The sequence below is a fragment of the Varanus komodoensis genome, unplaced genomic scaffold, assembly GCF_004798865.1.
Source record: "Varanus komodoensis strain SLA01 unplaced genomic scaffold, ASM479886v1 scaffold27, whole genome shotgun sequence".
Lineage (NCBI taxonomy): Eukaryota > Metazoa > Chordata > Lepidosauria > Squamata > Varanidae > Varanus > Varanus komodoensis.
In genome coordinates, this window is record NW_025335701.1 from 10,784,082 (window position 1) to 10,811,296 (window position 27,215).

At 53.0% G+C, this 27,215-nt stretch overlaps 2 protein-coding genes across 8 annotated transcripts in view; one reads left to right on the top strand and one right to left on the bottom strand.

Moving 5' to 3' along the window:
* Positions 1-8,102, top strand: part of CEBPG (CCAAT enhancer binding protein gamma) — an 8,522-nt gene extending 420 nt beyond the window's left edge. The window contains exons 1-3 of one of the 6 annotated variants that reach the window (XR_006415109.1): positions 3,669-4,325; positions 5,309-5,919; positions 6,198-8,102. Coding sequence is in view for 5 of the 6 variants with exons in the window: in XM_044433989.1 (XP_044289924.1) it covers positions 5,413-5,865 (453 nt within the window). In the remaining variant the exon portion in view is untranslated. Of the gene's footprint in view, positions 1-444; positions 525-1,127; positions 1,257-2,729; positions 3,634-3,668; positions 4,326-5,308 lie in introns of those variants that run through there. The other 5 variants (XM_044433989.1, XM_044433991.1, XM_044433990.1 and 2 more) reach the window with 5 other exon arrangements.
* A 3,586-nt stretch (positions 8,103-11,688) lies between these two features.
* The window catches only part of PEPD (peptidase D), a 125,332-nt gene continuing 109,805 nt past the window's right edge, over positions 11,689-27,215 (bottom strand). For both annotated transcript variants that reach the window (XM_044433985.1, XM_044433984.1), the window contains exons 12-15: positions 25,581-25,729; positions 21,304-21,488; positions 20,478-20,669; positions 11,689-12,161 (exon numbers count right to left, since the gene is read on the bottom strand). In XM_044433985.1, coding sequence (XP_044289920.1) covers positions 12,021-12,161; positions 20,478-20,669; positions 21,304-21,488; positions 25,581-25,729 — 667 coding nt within the window. In that variant the 3' untranslated portion in view covers positions 11,689-12,020. The remainder of the gene's footprint in view (positions 12,162-20,477; positions 20,670-21,303; positions 21,489-25,580; positions 25,730-27,215) is intronic.

Here is a 27,215-nt window from a genome sequence, read left to right on the forward strand (position 1 = left end):
GGCGAGGCGCCTCGCGGGGGGAGGAGGCGCGAGGCTCGGTGGCGTGGGGGAGGGGGCCGCGCGTGGCTGGCGCGCGCGCATGATGCAACCGCGAGCAACGCTGGCCCCGCCCCTGCCGGGATGAGGTCATGGCTTGGCACGAGGGGAATCCCGCGGGGGGTGCGCGCGCGCGCGCGCGCGCTCGAGGAGGCAGGCAGCCCCCCCGCTGCCCCTTGGCGCGAGCGGTGGGGGCGCGGAGAGGCCCCCCCGGGACGCTGCGCCCCAGGGAGCGTGCTGCGAGGCGGCCTTCCCCGCACGCTCGCCGGGGGGGGGGGCTGGCAGGGTGCCGCACCCCGGGGGCGGCGTGGGGAGCAGTGCTGCCGAGGCGCGCTCCTGCGGATGCCCCCGGTCGCTGGAGGCTATTTCCCTCCGGGTTGTTTTACACGGTGAGACTCGCGGCTCTCCAGAAGAGTGGGCCTGAATGCATCATCCGTGTCCGCGCGTCACGTCCCGGCGCACAACCAGCGCGGGGCAATTTTAACCCGGTACTTCTTTCTGCTTTTCAGTTTCTGTCCAGGGACAAGGGCCAGATTTCAGGTGCTTGCGCAGAGGCGTCTCTTAGTTAAATGTAGATGGTTCTGTTCAGAAGAGTTCAGGAAATGGCAATTTTAGGGTTGAGAAAACTGTAGGACAACTTGGGGAGCAAAGCCCTAAGCAGTGCCTGAGAGGCCATAGAATAGTTTGAATGCTCAGATCCAAGGTCAGGGACTGCACTCTGGCCTTGGATGGGACAATCTGTGGTCCAGGAGGCCTGCAGAGTTCTAGGAACACTTTTGGAGAAAGGGAGAAAAGGGTGTGTTTCTGTGGGCAGGGAGGGGAGTGGAGTGGAGAGCCCAGGGTGTGAGCTGTTCCGGGGCTGCTCCGCCCTTCTTCCCTCCCACACTGGAACACTTTCAGGAGACAGGCAAAAAAGCCCATGGAGCAAGAAGGCTGAGATCACCTCCACGGTTGCTCCACTTTGGGTAGGATGTGGTCCTCACTTTCACAGGCTTTCAGTCCACTGAATTGCATCCTCAAGTATCCAGGATAGCTAGAATGTTACCCTTGTCATGAGAATGCTGAGCTTCAAGATGTTTTTTTTCCCCTAGTGTAAGTGCCACAATTGAGGAAAAGTAGAAGCATCTCTTACCTTATCCAGGTGGGAGGAAATTTAAAAACCAGCATGCATTCCAGGATTGCTGTTACTCCTTGGGATTCACTGGCTCCTTTCTGCCCAGGTAGCTGACATACCTTGGAAATAAAATGCATTTAATTTAAATATATGTAGGATATGTAGCTCAGTCCCATCCTGAGTCAATCGACACCATACCGAAATGTATTTGAGCAGGAAGAAAGGGTCTTTTGAATTGTAGGGCAGCTGCGAAGCTGCCTCTGGGTCATGTGGGCGGGATGGCAGAGCTACTTGTAGGGTACAAGGACTGTTGGTCCTCACCCTATACTTATTCTGACAACAAGAGAGGGCATCCCCTGTGAGGCCGAACCTGGGCTTCCTCATTAGCCTTCGGTTTCCATGGGGATAGTGCTGTGGGGAAAACCTTGGCCACATCCTTTGGGGGCTTGCTTTCCCTTCCTTTATGACTGCAGATCCAAGTGGCTTGGTGATATTTTAAAGAATCTCATGCTTTTTGGATCCCAGTATTTGTGGTTTGGTATATCAGCCAGAGAAAAGACATCTTGCCTTGCCATTAACTTGTCAGTTTCGACAAGATGCTTCTTCCTTCAACAAATGTAAGAAAACAACACTTGCGTTCTTTGTCTAACCTGACAAAGTATTTGGGGAGATGGGCACAACTTAGACGCGGCTGTAGCTGTACGTTGCAGTTTAAGGTGCTTCTTTTAGGTTGCTGTCAAGTTTTCAATTGGAGGCATTGAAGGAAAGCTTTTCTGAACGAATTTTGCTGTTAAAGCTGGTGGTTCTGTTCCCAGTGTATTTGCAGAGTTTTTCTGGCCAGCAAGCAGAGTATACATGTAGGAAGGATATTTAGCACCCCAAGAGGTAGATTCACTAAAAAAGGGTAGCACGTCATTTTAGAGAGTCCTAACTGGAATAACATGTAAATTGGGCTCCTCCAGGTAGAGAGAGGGTTCGTACCTTCGTCAGTCATGCTGGTCTGCTGTAAACTACACTTTGCCCACAGCAGCCAAGCCTCAGCGCCTTGCGTCTGCCACAGGGGGTGTAGCCAGACACCTCCCCTGTTTGCCGTTCTCTCCCACTGGTTTTGTGCTGAGCGCCCTCCACTCCCATTCCCCCGGAACAGCACAATGCTAGATCAAAGCCACAGCTTTCTTCACCCTGAAGAAAGGCATGCAGCAGAAGCAGTGAGGTGGGTAAAATGGTGGCGCTGGGATGGGACAGGCATCAAGGAAGAGCGGGAGTGCAAAACAGACAGGAACACGGAAACAGCGTGAGCCAGAAGGGGCCTCCCGGGCCATCTAGTCTGACCCCCGGCTCCAGCCGGCTCCGCTCATGACATGCCCATCGTGTGCATGTCCAGCCTGTCCTGGAGCACCCGCACCGATGGGGCCCCAACGACCTCCCGTGGGAGCCCCTTCCACACCCTCGGGGTCCTGACTGTCAGGAAGTGCTTCCTGGCATCTAAATGGAATCTTGGCTCCCTGAGCTTTGCTCTGTGAGAGCGCGTCCTGCCTTCCTCTGCAGGGGAGAACAGGTCTCGACCCACCTCCGTGTGACACCCCCTCACGTACCTGCATGTCGCCAACATTTCCCTTAAACTAGAAAGTGTGAAGGAAGCTGCAGGGGTCAGCCTCTGATCTCGGAGCTGTGCATTTCCTGTGGAACAGGCAATCCAAATAATACTTTCCGACACCTCATAGCTCAATGTGTGTGGGGGGTGAGGGAGGTGTGGATTGGCTTTGGGGTAAGAGAGATACAGCTGCTGGCCCGAAGCAATTTCGTCCTGTGAGAAAATATGGGAGAAGTGTGGGACACACGTGGAATTACATGCAGGGAGTCTGATATTGTTTGGCTCCTAAAATCCAGCAAGCAGCTAGCACCGCAAAGTGCTTTACCGAATTTTGTGTTTTTCAGAATGTGGCAATTGTGTGGCTGAGATTCCTGGTGCAATTTCTGATACGTCCTAGCTACTTACATGTGTAGAATATATAATTAACCATTCATGTATTGTATTACCTACTTGAGTTATAGCCCACTTTAACACGTTTGTGCTTAGATAATTGTGTATTTGCTGTACTTGTCTTCAGGTTTTTTCAAAACCAGAAATGGCACAGAAAAATGGTAAAGTAGATAGGTGAGGGCTGCATAATGCACAGGACCAGATCCTTTTCCTCCCTCTCTCTCTGACCCATACGAGGCACCAAGCCTTGGCGCTGCAGAATGGGGTGAAGGCCATCCACCCAGTTGCGTGGAAGGCGTGCTCCTTTCCAGTTCAAGGCGGGAAGGAAGGGGCAGATTTCTTTTGTTCTTGAATTGCCCTAGCAGTACTGGGATGAACAGACGGTGCCTTGCTATTCCTGTTTTTGGAGGGTGGACCTGGAACGAAGGATTAAGACTTTTGTCTGTTCATCTGGGATTATAGCATCCCCAAAGCGGTTGGAGAACTTCACAGCACCCAGGTGAGCAGGTGGTTCTTCCCCTGTCCAGCTTCAAATTCGGCGGGGAGCAGGAAACTGGCCTGAATTTGTGCGTGGGGAGTCCAAATCTCTTCCCCCAGTGAACACAGGTCTTGGTCCAAATCAGTGTGAACGCATTTAGTCTCGAGTGGGAAATCAAGGGAGTGCTCCACAGCTCACTGCTCAGTGTGCTTTGAGGAGGCGGGATTTGCTTCCCTTGCTCTTTTGGGCCAGGTGAAGCAGGGAGTGCCTGCATTCTCACAGAGTAGCAGCCCAGGATTCTGGGAATGTCCATGCAATCATGTAGCACGTTTTGCTGTTGCGAGCGGAGACACCAAACCAAAGTGGTTTTGATTAATGCCTTTCGAAACAGGAAGCACGGCTTGTGCTGTTTACAGACCAAAACCAGCCACAAGATCCTGGCTTACTGTGCCAGGCTAACAAGGCTAATGTCGCTGAATATGTTTTTTTTTTTTTTAAACCTTGAGATAATGTTGAAAGGATGCTCCAGGATCATCCCTCTGCTGACCCTTTCTTAGAAAGCAAGCCAAGCCAGGAGAAAGTCCACAGAAGCTTGTGGAACCAAGACTGCACCCCAGCAGCCTTTTTCCATGTCACGTGCAGGACAAGCTGTTGCACACGTCACACGGAAGAGGGACACCACCTGAGCAGCAGTGGCACAGGCTCGATTCCTGGTGAGCACTGTGCAAATTTTGGACGTGCTTGCCAGGAGCTTGGACTTAAGCTGCAACAGAGCCGACTGGCCTTTGGGGAGCCAAGTCCAGATAATCCTCTGGCTCTCCACTTCCAGAACAGTTCCTCATGGATCCCTCCCAGCTTCTGTGCCAGTTGCGCATTGCAAATTAAAAGTGAAAGGTGGCCTTAACATGGCATGACAGTGGAGGAGCTTCTTTGTGGAACGTGTAGAGAAAGGGCCGTTGCAGGAAAGCGAAGGTCTCCACTGAAACGATTAGAAGGGAATAAATAGCCTTGTTCGGAAGACAGTGTTAACTTCTGGCTTGAAGGTTTTGGGCAAAATGTCTACAAGTGGAGCAAAAGCTAGACAGCCAGTGCAGTTGCCAAGACGCGGTTGTGAAATTGGAGGCGTTTAAGACCTGGCTAGACATTCATCCACCAGGGATGTCTTTGTGATACTCAAATACATCCAGGCTGGGTTGCAGAGAAATTGCTTAAGGGGTGAGGCAACAAGGGAGCTTGCAAACGGCCTAGGGAAAAACGTTGGCCTTTTTTTCATGGGATACGGAGTTGGGCATCTGCATGAGCTCCGTATTCTGTACTGTGTCATCACGCATGCAACTGCATACATCTCAAGCTGTGCATGTCATTAAAATGCTGTGATAATTTGTGTAATTTAGCCATGTACATCTGTTCTATCCAAAGGCTTTGCAACTCAGTCAAATTCATATTTACTCAGCAGCAAGTCCCATTGGGTAAGGGCATAACCCTATTTGTGTTTATGCCGACAAACTGCAGCCCCCAGCATGCCCCAGGCAGCAGGGCTGATGGGGGAATGCTGGGAGCTGGAGGACACTTTTCTATCTGAACACACAAAGGATTGTGGCCTAAGAGGTGTTGCAGCCTCCTAATGCAGCTACTGCTCGAAAACAAGACTGGTTAAATACGTCATCCTAAATTTTCCAAAAACGTTTTTTCCTAGGTTCAACTCATACTTAACCCATGTGAAAGCTGTTCCAGAAGTCCAGAACATCTTATTCTCTCTCTCATCAGTCCTACTGTGGATTTGAAGAAGAGCTTGTCCAAATGAGCAAGACATCACAGCAGAACACAACTGCAGAGTCCAACGGAGTGAGTGTCATCTACACCCAAGCGCACACCAGCGGGCTCCAGCAGGTTCCGCAGCTGGTGCCCGGCAGTCCCGGTGGCGGCGGCAAAGCTACGCCTCCCAGCAAGCAGGGCAAGAAGAATTCCATTGTGGATAGAAACAGTGATGAGTATCGTCAGCGCAGAGAGCGCAACAACATGGCCGTGAAAAAGAGCCGCTTGAAAAGCAAGCAGAAGGCCCAGGATACCTTGCAGAGGGTCAACCAGCTCAAAGAGGAGAATGAACGCTTGGAGGCCAAAATCAAGCTCCTGACGAAGGAGCTGAGCGTACTCAAAGACCTGTTTCTTGAACATGCTCACAACTTCACGGACAGCGTGCAGCCTCTTGGCGCCGAAAGCACCGTGACAAATTCTGACGGCTCTGGGCAGTAGGCACGCTTGCCCCCTTACAGACAGAACGGTGTGGATACGGCTTTCCTTATGCAGGTCAGAGGCAGCGAGAAGGGTCTTTGCTAAACTTTGTAACAACTGTCATCCGTGGCATTTTTTTAAAATAGTAGGCTTAACACTGATGGGTTGATGCACGTAAACTGCAAGTTGTTTATTACTAAGTATTTGTTTTAAATTAAGTGTTAATGTATTTTCTGCTCTGGCATTTTGACTAGAAAAATAGCCCAACACCCCAGAACTATATTCAGTAAAATAAGGGCTGCACCACTCAGTTAAATAATACTAAATTACTAATTGATTTTAATATTTTTCAGATCATGCTAATCCGGCTGCAGGTCTTAAAAATGTAAAGTTGCAAAAATCATGGTTAATAGCTACAAGTGCCAAAGCAGAGGCATTTTATGTCCTCTCAGTTTCTCTTGCAGAGGAGAAAAACACCTCATTTGTGCATGGAGGTAGGAAGAATGAGCACTCTTCAGACTGTTTATTCATATGCAGATGTACGTAGATCTGTTAGTTGAAGGTTATTAAGTGGGTGACAGCCTTAAATTAGTGAGTAAACTGACACGGGTTTCTTCAGCAGGGTAACAAATTAGTGTCCAATGACTGGCTAAAAAACCGATGATGCAATCTGTAAAGCTCTGTTTCTCATTTATTTTTGTAGTGTGAGGTTCACCAGGATAATTTGCTTCGTAGGCAGGGGAGGATCTTCTAAAGATGTAGCACAAGCCCTGCTGGAGTGACTGCCAGAGTTCATGGCATATGTCTAGCAACAGTGCCTAACTAATAGGAAAGAAGGGAGGGCAGAGGAAGGCTTGCTGGCGCGAGGTCGGATCACAGCCTGCTGTGGGCTGGCTCAGATGTGACCCGGCCTGCGTCCCGAGGCTGGGAGAGCGCCGGGCCCGCGCCAGGCCCCGGGCACCCAGCGGAGGCTGCTCGCAGTGGCTGGTGCTAGTCGTCCCGTTTGGCCGCAGGCTGCCGGCCGACGCCGGACATTTTTCAAAAAGTCGGAGTGGCTTTGCGTCTTGCCCTGCACTCCTCCCTTGTGGAGTTACTAGTTCTCCCCGCTGGGAAGCGAGCGCCTGGTGACTGGCGGTGCCTATTCTGGCAGCGTCCTGTAGGCACAGGGAAGGCCGCTGTGCTGGCCAGTCGGCGAGAGCACCGGAGCCCAGCTTTCCAGGTGTGCGCATTGCCTCGAAAAGGCTGGGGCCCGAGATGCGCCGTGTCCCACCGCAGCACTGCTCTTGGGCATGGTGCCCAGTTCCCGCCGCCAGCTAAGCCTCGACAAGATGCTGACATGGCTATCCGTGTTGGCAGGGCAAGGGCAGCCGTCGGCACAAACTGGCTCGCGGGGGAGGCCGCGGGGGCACTGGCGGTGGCCTTGAGAGCGGAGTTGAAACTCCTCCCGTGTGAGAGGAGGGCCTATGCAGGAAGACCGTGGGCAGAATCCCTCGTTCAAGGCTGGTGCCTCAGGCAGCTGTGCTGGAGCTGGAGGCATGGGAGGCGTTTTTGGGGCTCACGGCCTGTTTTGAGAAACAGCAACGGATGCTCATGACTGAAGCCGACAGGAGATCCTTGTATGGTGAGTGGCCACCCTAAAGCAAAGGAGAGAGACACCTGGGCCAGGCCGATGACTTTTCCATCCTTCAGGCTATAGCCCCAGCGTCCGAACTGCACTGCTGTCGAGGTGTTAAGCGGCCAAGGTGTTTCTTGACTAATCTGTGAGGGGAGCAAGGTGTGTAAAGCACTGCTCTGAGATACTGGGGAGGTGGCGTGCCGGTTCGTTACCTCCCGTGGCCTAAATTAGCTGGGTATTTAATTTGGTAGACTGCAGAAATACACATTCAGTCTGCTACTTTTTCAGAAATGAATCCTTATAACTTAGTCTGCAGAGGAAATTCCTTGTTCTTTGACTTTTGGTGGGTGGCAGTTAGCTTTTTGATACTTTTCAAATGTTGGTGATAGCCCCTTCTATATTTGAGGTGTACAGGACGTGTGGCACATTAAACAGAGCAGGGAAGTTAATGCAACCTAATTTATTTTCTCTTTCAAAATACATTCATTCATAGTATGTTTGTGTATGACTGACTGGAGTAGTGAAAATGACTTTTATACTTCTTTTTCCCTTGAGGACATTGTGTTTGTAAATGTATTTAGAAAGAAAGGGTCAAGAACCCAGTGATGGTAATAGAAAAGAATAAAAAGAACTTACCAAATTACTTGCACTTGTACTTCTGTAAAATTGTACAAAAGGATCTTGGTGGAAATCTCTTCCTGCAGAGGAATGAAATATCAGAGGTTGGGGTGCTTTCAACTTGCTCAAGTTGCAGATGGCAGGATTCTGTGCCACTGGCACTATGGTTTGATGGAACGGGATGGAAGCCAGGCTGGTTCATCAAGCGCTCTCCTGGGTGTATAAAAATTCCCCGCAAAGCATTCAGTTACCTCAGCACCAGAACTGATGTGAGACCAGAAAGAGACAGCAGAATCTGCTCAGCAGGAAACAGCGCTGTGCCTGCTTCCCATCCATTTTCCCCTGAAGAAGTATTAGTTTAATTTATAGACAGAATCACATGTGCCACATAATACTCCTGTCACACATTTCTTTGCTCAATTTTAAAAGACTTATTACCAGACTTTCTCCCATCTCCTCACCACTCCGTGTTGTAAATTCTAACACAGGTTGTGGATATGTTATTTTCCTCATCCAAATCTAATTTAGTTGCCCGCTTAAACATTTCCAGTTGCTTCCATGATTTTCTTAAAAGCAAGTAAGACTCAGCTGTTGCCTTTTTAACTTTTCCAAGTTTTTATATATTAAATTTGGTATTCGTAAGAATATACAAAACTTGGTTATCTAATCTGAATACCATTTGCCTCCTAGAAGATTCTGTTTCAAGGATACCAACCAATCCATCTGTCAGTCAGCACTGACAGTCTTGCTTTCCTTATCCGAAAATTTCAAGATCTCAACTGCCCTAAGTTCCCATTCCTCTCAGTCTGAATATCCTGCTTGTCCAACTTTGGCCACCATTTGCAGGCCGCTCCTTCCAAAATGCCACCCCTAAGAAACTACTGGAGTTACCCCTACGCCCCACCAGGACTTACAGAACCTTCCAACAACCAAACAACAACCAACGACCCATTATCAGTGGAGGAAGGCTGCTGCTTCGGCTCTTCCTCCTCTTCCTCGGTTTCATCTTAGATGATGCCAGACGTTACAGTGGACAGATGCTGAATGGGGTGAAGTTCCTTATCCTACGATTTCAGCTGTCACTGACTCCCATCACCGACCCAGCCTTCAACAGAGATCAAGGTGACATTGGCACCACTGACTTCAGTTCCAATGCTGGGGACTTTTCATTCATGCAAATTAAACAATTGTGGAGGAAACCTTCCAATATACCACTCCAACAATCAATTTCTACAGGATCCCGGAGGAAGACTGCTCCTTCCTAATCAGACACCAAATTTCATTGTAGTGGAAACTTCACAAGTGAAATTAAAACACCAGACACATTCCTCCCCAACAGACCTGGAGAGATGAAACACGGCACCCATTGACTGCAAGACTGGTAGACCCTGTGACTGCCTTGCATTTATGGGTTGTCAACTGCCAGGACCGTATGTTGGCATTGACCGCTATGGGATCAGGCTACTGTACTCAGACCATCTCCTCAAGGATGCTAAAAACCTTGCCAGTTTTTCAGGCTGAGATGCATAAACCAACAAGTCAACAAATAAATATTGCCAGATATGTGGCGGACTCTGCATCTGTGGCGGCAGCCATTTCCCTTGAGAAGCATGTGTGGCTTCACACTGGATTGCATTTGAAGGCAAAGTTAGGAATGGAAGACTTCCTGCTTCATAAGACCAGGTTATTTAGCACCTCCACAGTTGGCCCACTGCATTGGGTACAAAAGGTGAGGGTGTCCACTTGAAAACCGGGGGGGGTAGTTCCCATCCTGCCACCATCCCAGGTGGTCAGACCGAACCATATTAGTATTGCCAACGACTGCCATGCCAACAGCATGATTTGGCTCCGGACAGGACAGTGACGCCCCACCCCCATTCTACTCCAAATGTCCTCGGTGCTGACTTGTGGGGGGAAAGGCCAGTTTACAGGGAGCAGTGCCTTTGGCTGCCCCCGGGGTCCCTTACGGGAGCTGCACTGCAACATACGAACACCCCGTCTCCTTGTCTGGAACTGGATCACATCAGGCAGTTGGGTGCTATCAGTGACAGGCACGCCTTGACGTGATGGACCCACCTTTCTATCTCACCTGCCATGAAGGTCACCACTGTGCACTCCAAGAGTGATGCCTACAGACCCCCTTGTGCTGCTGCTTTGTTTTTGAAAGCATGGAAATACTTACACCGACTGTGTAAGCTCCCCGTTTGGTCTTTCAATACTTCACAGATCACATTGCTCTCAACACATTTAATTCAGTGGCTTATTTTGGTGGTCACTTTCATCTCTCTCAGATGGAGGCTCCTGTGGGTAATGGTCATTCCTTCCAGATAATTGTGTCAAAAAGCTCAGGGGCAAGAGAAGGAACATGGATTTAGCTTTTATTTGGCTTCTGAAGGAGCTCTGACTTCTTCCTGAACCTCCTCAGGCATGCCACCAGCTTGACAAGGCCATCCTCTAGGTGAGAAACTAGACCAGGTGCAGGGAGTTTGGGCAGAGGTGCCTTTCTGCTTGCGGCGGTGGTTGGGAGAGGAGATGCTGTGGGAACATCAGGTTGCAATGTTCTCTTCTGACGTTCAGCCAAGCAAAGTACAGGCCGAGCATGGTCAGCACGGAGCAGTTGCTATGCCCCACCGGCTAATGGGAGTGGCACATCCAAGGAAGCAGCGTGAAACCCTTCAGGGAGAGAGCTCAGATTTCTCATGCTCTCCCCCGTCCTTCCTTCCTGAATGGGACTTCAGCCTGACTTTGACTGGAGACGCTTAGCTTTTTCCCCGTGTCAGCTGGCTGCCCACCTAGAAAGCTCAACGTCCTCCACTTGAACATTTTGCCAGCTCGAGGCAGGAAGTGTGTTTGCACCCGCTCCTCATACCGGGCCTGCCAGTTGAGGGAAGAGGCCCTGGAAAGGAGCCCACGGCACTGTGTGGGGAAGACGGCTGCCCGCTCAGTCGTCCCTTCATCTGGGCGTGCGGGGAGCCAGCCAGCCTTGCAGGAACGGAGTCTAGCAGCCTGCCGGCAGAGCTGTTGGCTTGGCCCCCGCCGCTGCTGGTTTGCAGGCGGGAAGGCAGAGGCCTGGCCGCCGCCAAGCAAGGTGTGTGCGTGCGTGAACCAGTCGGGGAGGAAGGCCGAGCGAGCGAGCGAGCGAGCGGCTGGCATTCACGCTGGAGCATGGCCTTCCCCGCGGGCCGTGTGGAGAGACGGCATCAGATTTCCTGAGCGAGGACGCGAAAGGGAGGGGCAGGAGGGCCTTTTTTCCTTTCCCTTTTTCGAAGCGTTTGCTGCCTTGCGGTGGAGGCTCAGGTGCGAACGGAACGGCCAAGCCCTCTGCTTCCTGGTAGCTTGACGGTTGGGGCTGAGGCGCAGTTCCCGCCGGCTGCTTCAGTTACTGCCAGCAGCTCCGTCTGTTTGACAGCGGAGGTGTCTTGCCCTGCTCCACCACCTTCCGGAGGCTCGGGACCTCATTACTTCTAATGAGGGTTAGTGGACGTACCTGCTAGGCTTTGCCAAGCTTGTCCCGATCTCCGTATGTTAGCCTAAAACCACCGGCCTGTGCCCTGCAGCCCACCCCAGCCTTCCAGGAAGCAATGGAACTCCAGAGAAATACACTGGAAGCATGCATTTAAGATGACTTTTTAATTGATTTGTTTATTCGGTCCAACAGTTTCCAGCATAATGATTTACTGAAATGCAGATCAGAAATCCCCCTGCTATGTGCTACTGCTTCAGAAGAGAGCACTTTGCATATATTGATTTTGATACCTGTTTAAGATTAGAATACCCATAGCTCAAAAAGATCACTGCCCCAACAGGACTGCGGCTCCTTGTATTCCTGGCCACATATCCCAAGACCTGCTCTTGGTAATAAAGCAACGGCTGAGCATTTTCAAACTGGGACCTGCTGCCTCAGCGTCACTGCGCCACGCGAGGGAATCCACGAGCTTTGTGATTAAGACTTCTGGCTGGCAAAGGATTTGGTGCTCGCCTGATTTTCGGCCATGAACGTCTCGATCTCCTCCACAGTACGGGGGACGCAAGTCAGCAGCTCCATCCCATTGGCTGTCACGACAATATCGTCCTCGATTCGCACCTGGGAAAAGAGGCACACGCTTGACCAGCGGATTCTAGCTGGGAGAGGTCCTGCGCTTTCCTTTGCAGTAAGGAAGGAATGGTTGCACCCACAGGCGGTGTGTCGTATTTTTTGGGGTGCTGTTGCTCCCCTTTCCTCTTTGACGGCATCCAGTTGGCCACTGTGTGAGGGTGCCAAACTGGGGAGGCGTTCGGTCTCGCCAAGAATGGCTCTTGTGTGCTCACCTGTTGGGGGAGGCAAGGCGCACCTGAGGATGACGGTCGTGTTCCCAGCAGCATGAGCTACTGATTGGTGGGGGAGGAAACAATGTGGCGCCCAAGTCACAGCCCTCCCCTGCAGGCGCTTTCCACCTGGACCAGGTTGGAGGGAGCAGAAGCAGCGCAGCCATTTCAGCTTCAAAGACGGGGTTTTTTTTCAGGCAGGCAGGGATGGAGACACTGAAAGCTGCTGCCCATCTGGAGAAGCCTATTCTGTGGAAAGTCCTCCCTCGGCTGCAGCTGGAGGATTCTGGGAGTCGTAGCCCACTGCAGCTGCAAGGGCCCAGATCCAACTGGACAATACCGACTCATACCACAAGCAAGGCCCTGCTCAAGGACGGTTACCCAGCCCTGCGCGTCACGTGGCTTCGCTACACTCGCGCGGCTCTGTTCACCAATTTAACCGGGCTCTCTCTCGCCTTTACACACAAGCCATGGCAACGACTGCCATCCAGATGATAGTGTTACCAAGCGCTTTGTGATCTCTGCCATTCTCCCTGGGTGTGAAAGAAAAGGCAGGGCTGTTCTCTGCTCACTTCTAATCTTCGCCAGCTAAATATGCCGACTCAGTCATTATCCCTTATCTTATCAGAAACGTGCTCGCAAGTCTCTAAGCTGCAATAAAAGCGATTTTAGCCAAGTGTCAAATCCAAAGGAACACAAACCCCAGTGACTCCCATCATGCCGTTGCTTTAATTATTTCTGACCTCTGGTCAGTGTGATCTAAAAATAATGGCAGTTTAACATTTGTCCTCCTGCTTGCAAAATTACCCTTTTATTCAAGCAAAGTGAGTCATCGAGCCCTATTAAAGTTGGTCTGATTATCGTGGCAATCAGAGCTGTTCTTTACATTCAGGTCTGTTTGATTATCTTCTTTACTTGATATTAATTCAAGTATATTCCAGGTCTGCATTAAATAAACGTTGCAAAGTTCACACCCGGCGTGCTCCCAGCAATTCTTTCTTAGCTGGCTGGCTGAGAAATCAGACTATTAATGTCCCAAAGAGAAGAAAGAACCACCCTTGCACCCTTTTCAGACCTCTCAGTTCCTTCCCCCAAAATAAATGACCCCCGAAGGCAAGAAAGAGTGGACAAAGGGTCTTCCCTAACTCTCCTGATGATGGGGTGCTGGCTGTGGATGATGGGCCCTGTAGTCTCACACATCTGGATCATGCCAGACTGGTAGATGTTTCCCAGTGATGCAGATTAAATTGTCAGTTTTGCAAACGAACCCTTGGCCAGTTTTGAAGGGAACCCAGCTTGGTCCCACAGAGGAAGCAACTGTGTCAGCAGATGGAGCGCTCTGGACAGATTGTGCAGCTTTTTACAGGTGCCATAAAAACTAGAGACAGATGCACCCGTGCAAGATGCTCTGGGATTTGCAGGGGGCTTCTCTTGCACTTTATGTGACACAAGACATCGTAGCTCAGCTATGGGGCTAATTTGCCATCATCCTGGCTGGGAAGAACAGCACTGGCTAAAATGAACATATTACCAAAGCTTTTGTTCCTGTTCCAAATGATTCCCATAAAAATTGATAGAATTTCTTTGATGATTTAAATATCCAACTCTCGAGATTTATATGGAGAAAGAAGAAACCAAGGATTAAATGAAAAATGCTTCAGGAGGCTAAAGAGAATGGGGGCTTTGGTCTCCCCGATTGGATTTTTTATTATCAAGCTTCAGTTTTGACGTGGCTAAAAGACTGGATAACTTTAAGAAATAAGAGAATCTTGCATCTCGAAGGGCATGATTTGCAAATGGGTTGGCACGCTTATATGTGGTATGAAAAGGGTAGGGTACATGGTTGTCTCTTAAATCATTATATTAGGAAACCATTAAATGTCGGTGTGGAAAAAGTTAAAGATAAAACTGTATACTAAATTACCAAGATGGCTTTCGTCTATGGAAGCTCTTGTATATCCAAATGCATTGAATTTTGATATGGTTGTGAGATATGATGGTATTTTGGATAATGATGGGGGATTGAAATGGAATCAAGAAATACAAGAACAAGGAATTAATATTTCTTGGTGGCACAAGGTTCAAATGCAACTGAGATACGTTAAAGACTATAGAATGTGGGGCTTTTATAAGGAGTTAACAGCATTTGACCACGTGATTCTTAAATCAGATGAGAAAATGGTTAAAAGATTGTACAACTTCTTACTGGATAGGAGAATGGAAGATGAACAGGTTAAGGAAACTATGATAACGTGGGCACAAAACTTTGGATATAATATTGAATTAGGAAAATGGCAAATGCTGTGGGAGAGAAATATTACGGTAACATTAGCAACTTCGTATAAAGAAAACCTGTATAAAATGTTTTATAGATGGTATCTGTCACCAAATAGATTAGCTAAGATGTTTCCAAATATGTCAAATAGATGTTGGAAATGTAAACACAAATCGGGTACTTTTTATCATATGTGGTGGACCTGTGATAAGGCAAAAAAGTATGGGATTAAAATGCACAAATGGCTTGAGGAAATGTTACAAAAACCTCTAACATTTAAACCTGAAGTTTTCTTATTAGGCATTGTACCTGATGATGTTAGTAAACAAGCAATGTATTTGACTCTACATGTAATTACTGCGGCGAGGATTGCATTTGCCCAACACTGGAAGAGTGAAGAGCCACCTACCGACAAACTGATTCTAAAAAAGATCCTGGACTGTGCAGAAATGGACAGATTGACTTTGTCTCTGAAGGAGAAAGAAGATACAGACTTCTATCAAACCTGGGACTCTTTTTATCATTGGCTAGAGAAACGAGACTATGCATAGATTTAAATATCTTTATAGTTTAACATACAAATGAAGCAGGGCACAGGCTGGTAGAATTTGTCAAGAGAATATGATGGTCATAGCAAACACTCTTTTCCAACAACCCAAGAGATGACTCTACACAAGGATATCACCAGATGGTCAACACAGAAATCAGATTGATCATGTGCTCTGCAGCCAAAGATGGAGAAGCTCCATACAGTCAGTAAAAACCAGACCAGGAGCTGACTGTGGCTCAGATCATGAGCTTCTTGTTGCAAAATTTAGGCTTAAATTGAAGGAAGTAGGGAAAAGCACTAGTCCACTCAGGTATGACCTAAATCATATCCCTGATGAATATACAGTAGAGGTTACAAATAGATTTAAGGAATTAGATCTGATAGACAGAGTGCCTGAAGAACTATGGACGGAGGTTCTCAACATTGTACAAGAGGTAGCAACTAAAACCATCCCAAAGAAAAAGAAATGCAAGAGAGCAAAATGGCTGTCTGAGGAAGCTTTTCAAATAGCTGAGGAAAGAAGGGAAGCGAAAGGCAAGGGAGAAAGAGAAAGATACACCCAATTGAATGCAGAGTTCCAGAGAATAGCTAGAAGAGATAAGAAGGCCTTCTTAAATGAACAGTGCAAAGCAATAGAAGAAAACAATAGAATAGGAAGGACCAGAGATCTCTTCAAGAAAATTGGAGATATGAAGGGAACGTTTCATGCAAAGATGGGCATAATAAAGGACCAAAATGGCAGGGACCTAACAGAGGCAGAAGAGATTAAGAAGAGGTGGCAAGATTACACAGAGGAACTAGGCAAGAAAGAGCTTAACGTCCCTGATAACCACGATGGGGTGGTCACTGACCTCGAGCCAGACATCCTGGAATGTGAAGTCAAATGGGCCTTAAGAAGTCTGAGCAACAACAAAGCTAGTAGAGGCGACAGTATTCCAGCTGAGCTATTCAAAATCTTAAAAGACGATGCAGTAAAAGTGCTACACTCAATATGCCAGCAAATCTGGAAAACTCAACAGTGGCCACAGGATTGGAAAAGGTCAGTTTACATTCCAATCCCAAAGAAGGGCAGTGCCAAAGGATGTTCAAGCTACTGCACCATTGCACTCATTTCACATGCCAGCAAAGTGATGCTCAAAATCCTACAAGCTTAGGCTCCAGCAGTATGTGGACCGAGAACTACCAGAAGTACAGGCAGGATTTCGAAGAGGGAGAGGAACTAGAGATCAAATTGCCAACATCTGCTGGATCATGGAGAAAGATAGGGAGTTCCAGAAAAACATCTACTTCTGCTTCATTGACTATGCTAAAGCCTCTGATTGTGTGGATCACAACAAATTGTGGCAAGTTCTTAAAGAGATGGGAGTACCAGACCATCTTATTTGTCCTTTGAGAAACATATATGCAGGTCAAGAAGCAACAGTGAGAACTGGACATGGAACCACTGATTGGTTCAAAATTGAGAAAGGAGTTTGGCAAGGCTGTATACTGTCGCCCTGCCTATTTAACTTATATGCTGAGCACATCATGAGAAAGGCGGGCCTAGATGAATCACCAGTTGGAATTAAGATTGCTGGGAGAAATATCAACAACCTCAGATATGCAGATGATACCACTCTCATGGCAGAAAGTGAAGAGGAACTAAAGAGCCTCTTGATGCGGGTGAAGGAGGAGAGTGCAAAAGTTGGCTTGAAACTCAACATTAAGAAAACTAAGATCATGGCATCCGGTCCTCTCACTTCCTGGCAAATAGATGGGGAAGAAATGGAGGTAGTGACAGATTTTATTTTCCTGGGCTTCAAGATCATCACAGACGGGGACTGCAGTCAAGAAATTAAAAGACGCTTGCTCCTGGGGAGGAAAGCTATGGCAAATCTAGACAGCATACTAAAAAGCAGAGAAATTCACCCTGTCGACAAAAGTGCGTATAGTCAAGGCGATGGTTTTCCCAGTTGCAATGTATGGCTGTGAAAGCTGGACCATAAGGAAGGCTGAGCGCCAAAGGATTGAGGCCTTTGAATTGTGGTGCTGGAGGAGACTCCTGCGAGTCCCTTGGACCGCAAGGCGATCAAACTGGTCAGTCCTAGAGGAGATCAGCCCTGACTGCTCTTTGGAAGGCCAGATCCTGAAGATGAAACTCAAATACTTTGGCCACCTAATGAGAAGGAAGGACTCCCTGGAGAAGAGCCTAATGCTGGGGTCAATAGATGGCAAAAGAAGAAGGGGACGGCAGAGGATGAGGTGGCTGGATGGAGTCACTGGGGCAGAGGGTGTGAGCTTAGGTGGACTTCAGGGATTGTGGAGGACGGGAAGGCCTGGAGGAATGTTTTCCACGGGGTCGCGATGGGTCGGATGCGACTTTGCGACTAACAACAACAATAGATTGACATAAAAAGAAAAAATGTGGGGGGCTGACCCAGTAGGTCTGATGTTTTCGATGACTGATTTAGTTTTCTTTTTTGTTAGGTCTATTACGACTAAAACTTATTAAAAAAAGAAAAGAAAGACATCATAGCTCAGCTGTCACAACTTCACAGTCCTCACACACAGATTCATGCCTATTGAAGGCCAATGGAGGGCTTCTTTCACACACATGGGAAGAAATCAGACTCCCCACCCCATCATTTCCCACCCTTTTGTCAAAAAATGGAGGAGACAAACTCTCTGAAAGTATTTTCTCTTGTAGACTGCTCTATAAAACTCTTTACCTGCACACCCCAGTCTTGCCCACAGGTTGCAACACCATTCTTTTGAAGTAGGTGTACATAAAAGCACACAAAATTTACATACTTTGACAGCCAGTGAGGTGTAGTGGTGAGAGCATTGTACTGGGGCCTTGGGAGGTTCAGTTTCGAGTCCCCAGTTTAGGCCAGTCACCAGCTTGCAGCCTGACCTACCCTGAAGGCTTGTTGTGAAGATAGGAATTGAGAGAAAGAGGACCACATAAGGGACTCCTCGTCTCTTTGCGACAGAAATAAAAGCGAGCTACAAACGCGCTGCTAAATGCAAGCGGTGGTGCCATAAAGGAGTTGCACTGAGAATGCATTTTTGTCTCCCCTCCAATGCACCTGCTCACAGTTTGTCCTCTCCACCTACAGGGCCTTTGGAAATGTACATTTTTACGTAGCTAGCAAATATCACGCTCACACCTGAGAAAGGGTTAAAGGCAGGTGGAGAGGTAAGAGCAACTGAGGAAAAAATCCCAGCTCCTGCCCCCTCCGCGCGCAGGAAGGGCTTCCCCGATTCATCCAGGGCACCGCGTTCCTGGCCTGCAGCCCAGGTGGCAGCCCTTTCAACAGCTGCTCCAAGCGCACTTGCATCTCCAGCTCCCGGAATCCCGGCTCACGACACCCTCGATTTACAGGGAAGCAAAACCCCTTGGTTCTGACTCCCAGCTGACCCTTGAAGGCGAGCAAATCCACACGCCATTTTCAGAAGGAAAACTGGAGCAGTGAAGTGGGTCTTTGCAAGTATGGAAAGACCATTATCATATCCCGGTTGGGGATGATGGGAGATGTAGTCTGACACCACTGGAAGCAGGGAGCAAGAGTGGGGAAGGCTGCAGTACAAGCAAAGCACGAGAAGGCTGCAAGATGCCAAAGGGAGAGGCGTGAAAGGACCGGAAGGGGCTAACAGCGTTCCAGGAACAGCTCTGAGGGCCGAGAGGCTCAGCAAGGGAATCGGCAAGGATGGGAATAGCTGAGGACCGGCTAGTTCTCCCAAAGCAAGCAAGCAGAAAACCTAAGGGGAAACCAAAAAGCACGCCACAAATATTCCTCCTTTCCAAATGTGGCACAGAATACTTCCCCTGGTCTTGTTTTCTGGGAGCCAGAATGCTTTTGCATTCATCTGATCTGAACCCTGCCTTTGCACCAGAAATGGCACTCCAGGAAAAAAGGGGAAGTCAAGCACGGCCAGCTGCGAAAGTGGGTAAAAAGCAGCTGCAACGAGGACTGGGTCAGGGGGCGCGGCGACTGTCGCACAGAAGTGGGGCGAAGCCGCCCGCCCGTCTTGGTCCCTACGACCAGCAAGGGAACCTTTCCCATCCTTCATCTTGCTCAGCTGGGCTGTCTCCAAAGGAGGCCCTGACCCACGTTAAGTTCAGGAAATGACGCTGAAGCAGTGCAAGCAAAACCGATCAACTGAGAAGGAACGCAGTAGCGAAAGCGAGCAGAAACGGCTGACCGTGGGTCCTGCTTTTGTTTTAAGAGCCGCTTCTGCTCGTTCTGCCCTTGCCGCTTCTGCCCAGCGAGGGCAACGGTCCCGCGAGGGCCTGGGGAACCCCGTCCCTGCCCTTGCTGGGGCTGCATTCTGGAGCTCTTGCCACGCCGTGGAGGCCACCCCGAGGCAGTGGCTGGGTTTCACGCTCCCGCCTCTCACGCGGGAAAGGCAAACTTTTGGGGCCGCTTCGTGGCAGGCCCAGATGGCCACCCGGATGACGCTGCAGAATCTGTGGGGACCCGGCCGCGGCCCTGGGAAGGGCAAGTGACGCGCACCGCTTGGCCCCCGGGATCCTGGTCGGCTCACACACCCCGAGAAAGGAGCGGCACAGCGTGCAGATAACCTCTCGAACCGGGGGAGGGGATCTGGCAGCAGACGGTAAAGTCCCGGGCGGCCTGATAAGACTGTGTGCTCTGCACACAGAGCCTTCCAAGCCCTGCGGGCGCAGCCGAGTCCCAGTGACTCAGCAAACCAGCGGCCGTGGGGATGGGGCGCCATCTGCGCGCAAGATGCTCGGCGGGAGCTCCCGCTCTGCTCGGTGCAGGCTTTGGATGCAGGCCGTATTCAGGGGTGGGGCGGGAACAGGGCTCGCTTCCTGGAAGCCATTCCCTGCCTCAACGCCGGCTTGGGGCAGAAGGAAACAAGGCGCTGGGAAAGGCACCTCCAGAATGGGTGCATCTGCTTCAGGACGGCTCCCTGGAGCGGGCTGCCCATCTTCTGGACTGGGAGGGAATCCTGGCTCCTCTCCGAGCCAGGCAAGGGCACCGTGGCAGAAATCCACAAGTCTCTGCATCAGATCTCAGCTCAGCCACCGTTTTAGCCGGCCGTTCTTGATGTCTGGGTCCCCCAAACCCTACCCCTGCCTGCAAACAGGGGTGCTAAGGAGCTCTAGCGCAGGCTCACTGCACACTCTCCCGAGATCCTGTGCGCAGAACGGTTTGGCTGCGGGCGTTCCCAGACCCACACGCCCATGGCTCAGGCTACGTTTGTGGTGCCCTCTCCCGCACATGGCAGAAATGGGACACAAGTGCGCTGAGCTGGCCACTCACCCCGCCAAAGCCTCGGAAGCGTGCCAGGACCTCGTTGTTGATGAAGCAGGCCTGGGCGGGATTGGCCAGGGCCTCATCCAGGAGGTGATCGATGAAGTAGATGCCCGGCTCAACCGTCAGCACCATTCCCTGCACGAGGTCGCGGGCAGTTCGCAGGCTCCGGAGCCCGGGCAGGTCGATGCGCTCAACGCCCTAGGAAAGATGGGAGAGTTGCAGTCCCTCTGGCCACCCGTTTCCTCCCCACCCTATGGACTGGAGAGTCTCTCTGCAGTGCCCGTTCCCACCCTGAGCTGGCGAGAGGGCAACCCTCTCATTCAGGGTGGCCCCATGAACTCTCGCCATGCAGTAAGAACTGTCTGTCCCCCTGATGCGCCCCCTCCCACCCGCGCACCCCTTCTTGCATGCAACCTGGCTCACCCACTGGGGTCAGAGCTCTCTCCCTCCCCAGGAGAAAGGTTATATTATTAGATGGCACCCCCCACCCCCCACGCCATGCTTTGGCCAGTTGACCCTGGCAAGGGAGCCAAGCTGAATGCAAGAGGCCATCTCTGCGGCTAGAACAGCAGTGCAGAACCTCAGGCCTGCGGGCCAAATCCATCCCACCAGGGGCCTGATGACTGGTTAGATGGGCAGAGTGGTAAACCAAATGGAAAATTAGAGGACCCCGCAAAGCTGCGCGGAAGGGGCAAGAGTTCCCGCCGAGGGGTCTGGCCCTGAGAGCGCAGCGAGGAGCGTGGCTTCGTGCCTCCTCACATCCGTTTCCGTGCAACAGAGACTCACTGCCCAGTGGGCGAGTGGAGACGGCGGAGAAGGGCCCGACACTGACCTCCGGGTAGCCGCCCACATCGTGCACGTCGATTCCGAGGAAGTGGCCAAGCCCGTGCGGCATGAACAGAGCGCCCATGTGCACCTCCACCATGTCATCCACATTGCCTTGGAGGATGCCAATTTTTGTGAGCTCTTCCAGATGGACGCGGTCGGCCAGCCGATGCATCGCAGGCCAGGAGACCCCTTGGGGAGAGCAGGACACAGGGGCCGTCACTGAGTGGCTTTTATTAACGCTCTCCCAAAATCAGACAGACAGCACCGGACATGCCCACCTTTCCCGCTGGATTTTCAAAGAAAAAAAGTCACGGCCTACACATGAGTGCAAAAGCAATTTCAAATGAAAAAGAGAGACGTTTGCATTTTGTCAAGTTGCCCCTGGGCTGAAACAGGTTCCCCAGCCCTCTCCCAAACAGGCGTTCCAAAAACCGCTGGCAAACTCTGTGGTTTCGGTGGCAGCGCTCATGTGGCTTGGCTGTGCTGCGTGCCCGTCGCGGAGGGCTCCCCCTCCCCTGTGGGAGGCCTCGGGGCACATGCGTCGCGGGGAGCGCATCACCCCCACCAGGCCGGCTGCCGAGCGAAGGGGACTGGGGCGAAGGCCACGCAGCTCCAGCTTTCTCCTGCTCCGATTTGGCAGGCTCAGGCAGGAGTCAGCAGTTTCTGAGTCCAGCAGGCCCTCCAAATTCAAGAGCACTCTCACCCCCCGCGGTGGGGAGAGCGCTTTGGGGGAGCTTTCTTCCGAGCCGAATGTGCTGAATGTTTCGGAAGGGAAGAATCCTCCCATCGTCGGCACCAATAAAAATCCACCCTTCGCAGACGACTCTGGAATAAAGGCCAGTGGCGGAATATCTGCTCGGCATCACCATCTTACCCACTTCCCGAGCAGGCTCGTGGGCCAGCGGAGGCCGTTCGCCCAGCGGCCCCAGCCCACGGTGAGGCTTCCCGCCCCACACGGCCCAGACCACAGTCCCACGGGCCGGGCGGGAGCTCCGGCGGCCCCGCACGCTCGTGTCAACGGCCAGGAGCTGACGGTGAGGGGCTCCATGTCAGCAGAGGCCGTTGCCGCTCAGCTTCTGGGCACGGGAGTGCCGCTGGGTCAGACCTGGGGCCGCCCAGCCCGGCTCGCCACACACGCGGGGCAAACCAGCTGCCCCGGGACCCCGCGAGCGGGATGTTTGCGAGGCCTCCGCCCCAAGCGCCTCAGCAACCGGTGTGTGCATGCTTGCCACCTCTGGGGAAGGAGGGAGCCCAGGGCCAGTGAGGCTTGTAGCCGCGGGTTGCCTCCAGCCCCTGAAGAGCCAGCTCTGCGTGACGAGGGCGGCAGGGTGCCCCGGTGGATCTGAAAGTGGCACATGGAGGTTCGTCCCCGCGCTGGCATGGGTGCACACACCTTCCGTTCCCAACACACACGCAACTTCCGCATGGGAACTGTGGAGCAAACAAGGGCGTTATCAGTCAGGGGGCAGCCCCACAGCAAATTCCCGTTCTGGACCAGCGTTGAGGGCCGAGCCCTGGCAGACAGCCATCTCCCAGCTGACGCTGAAGCGCCGGGAGAGGCAACCTGGAGGAGGAGGCGTGCGTGTGCGTGTGCAGGCAGGCGGTGGCGCTCCGGTGCTCAGAGACGTCTCCCTGACTTGTGCTCTGGAGAGGTGCCCCTCCCCTGCCCGAGCACTCAGAAGGGCGACTGCCCCCCCCCCCCCCGTCCTTCTGCATGCAGGCAAGATCATTTTCGGTCCCCTTCAGAAAAGCACTGAGGGAGTGCACTGTTCACGCCTTCCCCGAGGTGGGGTTCGGTCGCGTGTATACCCTGCTTTGCCTTCAAGCAGCTGGCAGTGGCAGATGCATTTCTCTCCCCAGCACCCGTTTGCTTTCGGGGGGCTTTTGGGCAGAAGCAGACCCTTGCCTGAACTGCCCTTGGCTATCTGGGTGGTTATGGGCCTGGCCGCCCCGCTCCCACCCAGATCCTCGGGCAATTCAGCGCTGCCTGGCTCACGGACCAGCCAAGGTTTACACAGCCGGGACACAGAACCCTTGGACTTTGGACCGCTGCCGCGCGAGACGTCTGTGCTCGGGGGAGATCTGCTGTCTGCTCCACTCCCGGTGTGCTGCCAAAGGCAATGCTGTGCCATGTAGGTCAGCGAGCCAACGACCGACATCCTTGCCAATGCCCAGAGGCTCGCAAGCGGTCCCGCTGCCTTCCGTCTCCATGGAAGCAAGACGCCTTTCCTTAAAAAGTGCTCCTCAAAGGGGCAGCGACAGCCACAGGACAGGAACGATGTTATAAGCCGCTTTGAGTTTGTTGTAAGGAACAAGCGGGATATAAATCTAATAAGCAAGTAAGTAACTACTGCATTGCAAAAAAAGGGGCGAGGTGTTTTATTGCCCCCCTCTCCCAGCACTGGAATATCAGGGTCTTTGGGGTGTCCCTGATAATTCCCAGGGCGCCCAACGTTTCTACTCAGTTTTGAGGCTCCGGGGGCTTGTGCAGAAGGAAACCAGCGGCCCACCCCGTCTCGCCAGAGAACGGAGCCTGGTGGCGGGCTCGCCAAGCGCCTGCTCCCTTTGGGAGGGGTTGCGGGATGATGCTCCCGTGGCCTCTTCTCAGGGACCTGTGCGTGCCGAGGGGCAGGGGAATCCCGCCACTGCCTTCCTACGAGCAGGGAGCCGAGGTGGGGAGGGCTGGTGCCGGGGCACCCCAGGCGAGGGATCTGCCTTCCCTTTGCACTGCTACGGCTAAGCACTTTGCCCCCTGTCTCCTGCAGCCCATGGTGGGGATGGTTACTTGCGTTCAGACGTGCCGAACTACTGTGGGTGAAACAAACCATGCTACAGAGCACGGGCAAGGGACTGCGCACCTCACTGGCACTGGGTGCCTCCCAAAATCGCAGCGGGGCCTCCGCGGGACCTCCGCACCTCAATGCACAGCCCTTGTGCGGTCCTCATCTTTTGGACTGGGACTCAGGAGGCGAGGGCTCTCATCCCCGCTTGGCCACAAAGCTCATGGGGTGAAGCGGGGCTTGCTGTGGAGTCAGACTCTTCTACCTCACAGGGCTGTTGTGAGGATGAACGAGGGGAAGGGGCTTGGGTCAGCTGCCTTGACGGAAAAATGGGCCGCCAGCTTCGTGCCTGGCTTTCAAGGCATTCCGCTCCCGTCTGCTTGAAGGCATCTCAGGAGCTCTGTGGCCAAGAGGGGAGAGAACCCGGGACTCCCGAGTTCATCCGTGCCCCTTGAGGTCCTATTCCAAGTGGGGTCAGTTTGCTGCTCCCTCCATAAGAGGGGCTGGAGGGCACGTGCGCCCAGAAGAAACGACGGCTCGGAGTGCCTTGGAGCACAGCCGCCTCGCTAAGCGGTGGGCAGGTCCGACTCGCAGGAGACAGGCCACCGTCCCAGCACCCTGCGCAGGAGGGGGGCGCCCAGAAGCCCTCCCTGCCAACGGCCTTCCCCTCTGGTGAGATGCCCGAGCCACGAATCTGCTGCAGAGCCGGGAGGGGCGCCGTCCGCCGGGAATCTGCCTGCACAGGCGGAGCAAAGCTACCGCACGGAATACGGCCGGGACGTACGTGCCTTTTCCCCTCCTCAGGAGACTGCCCGGCACAGCGCCCCCCGATTCTGCCGGATACAACTCCCAGCTGCAGTCCGTGGACCTGGAGGGCACCAGGCTGGGGAGGCCTCCTGAGCGGCGCTCTTCATTGGATGCAGGGAGGGGAGAAACCGGGCTGGAGGGAAGCCGCCTGCACGCTTGCACACATTTGGAAACGGCCTGCGTTCTTCCGGGTTGACGGCTTGGCAGCGAGCCCCATCCATCAGAGCCCGACAGCCCTCCCGCCGTCCCCAGGGCGCCACACGCCCTGACAGTTCAGCAAGGGCTCTGGGCACGCCAGGCTATAAATAAACTTGGGGGGGGGGCGCACGGGGGAATCAACTGGGCCGATCGGCCCCTCGTCATCTCCTTTCCATGGAGATTTGCGCGGGACAAGCGGGCAGCCTCTCACCGGAATGCAGGGCGGCAGCGTGTTTGAACGAGACACAGGCTTCTGGAGCTGGTGCAGCGCCCCCGATGCCCTGGACTACAGCTCCCATTGGCCCCAGCCAGCATGGCGCACTGGGCAGAGGTCACGGGGCAGCATTCCCTTTTGCCTATGGGTGATGGAAATGTTTCCGCCCGAGGAATGTTTTTCGGGGGGCTTCTGGGGGCGACGCTGCAGTCCAGGGCAGGAAGTTTCCGCTGTCCACCCAGTGCCCACCCCCCGCACCCCAGCGCGCCCCGGCCTTGTCACCTGGCTTGACCGCACTCAGCACAGCCCGGGACGACTTCAGCACCGCCTCGTAGATGGCCCTCTGGTCGGGAGAGAACCTCCCGTTCGCCGGGAACGAGCAGGTGATGTCCGAGCCGTAGCAGTAATACTCGCCGCCCATGTCGAACAGGCTGCAGGGAAGAGGAAGGCAGGGCCGCGGGTGAAGAGCTGGCATCCTGCGCGAGGAACGGGGCGAGGGGCGCGGAGACGGAGACCCTTCCCGGGCCCGGACAGCAGGGGCAGCACCAGTCCCAGCCAGAGTTTGTGGGAGAAGGGCAGGGGTCTGGGGGCTTTGCCCGCCTGAGAAAAGGGGTGAGCGAGGGGAGGTCGGACGGAGGCGAATGGGACCCGGCTGGTGGCGTGCCAGAGTTTTCTCGCTTTCTCCGAACACCAGGACCCGGTGGGCTCCACGCAGGAAGAAGGCGGCGGCACCAAATTCAGGACAGAGCAGAGGAACGGCTCCCCAAGGGGCTTCCCTTCCACGAGACCAGCGATGGCCGCCGTCTGGACGGCTGTCAAAAGGGGCTGAACGAGACCCCGGAGGGGAAAGTTCTCCATGCTGCTAGTCCTGAGGGCCACGTACGACTGACAGAATCGCAGGCCGTGTGCCTACATACCCGTTTCCTGGGACCCTGGGCAAGCGGGGGCTCGTACCCTCGGGGGTTTCCAGTGGGCAGCCGGTCGGCCACGGTGGGCCCAGGCCTGATCCAGCACAGCTGCCCCTGCACTGGGCAGAATGAGTCCCAACGCCGTGTTTCCTTGTCGATAATCAAACCGCAGCAGGAGCGTTTGTATTTTCCTCAATCGTCTACCTGTCTGTCTGTCTGTCTGTCTGTCTATTTGATCACACGTTTACAGGCTGCCTATAATTCCTGAGGCCTCCTAGGCAGCTTACAACACAGCCCTTCATCCACACCCCTCTTACAACAGTCCTGCAAGGTGGGCCAGCACAGCTGTTTGCGAACTGCAGGCGCAGGGCTGAGAGCAGGAGGCCAGCTCACCTAGCAAGTCTGGGGGGGGGGGCTCCCTCTCCTTGCCGCGCGTCACACCTGTGGCCCTCCCAGAGCCCAGCATCCTCACCAGGTGAGTCGGCAGCGAGGCCGGCAGGCCTGCTCCGCCAAGGACCTTCCTCTGCTTTGACTCTCTAGAGTGAGGCCCGGAAGCAAGCAGGCACTCAGCCCCAGGGCCACATCCTGCCCTCAGGGCGCGCCAGCTGCCCACTTCTTTCCCGCTCCAACAGTCACGAGCCTTTTCCCGGCCTTTGTGCATTTTCTCCCCATTCTAAAGGCTGAAGCGCCTCTTCGAAGCCTTCCTTACAACACGGCACAGAAACCCGGAAGCAGGCACCGTGGGGAACTCCGAGGCCGGCGCTATCCCATCGTCCCCGTTTACCTGCCCGGATGGCACTGGTGTCTGCACCCCCACCCCGCCACCCTCAGAGCCAAGGATATACGTATGCTGCCAACAGCTCAAACAGGCCAGTCTGAAGAGATGCCACTAATGGCGGATCTCAAAACTGCCACGTTCCAGCAGGGATGAATGCTCACGGGAGCCTCTGCAGGTGGAGGTGCGCGTCATCCGCCCCCTCACCTCACCTCGTGCTCCAGAAGGGTCCCC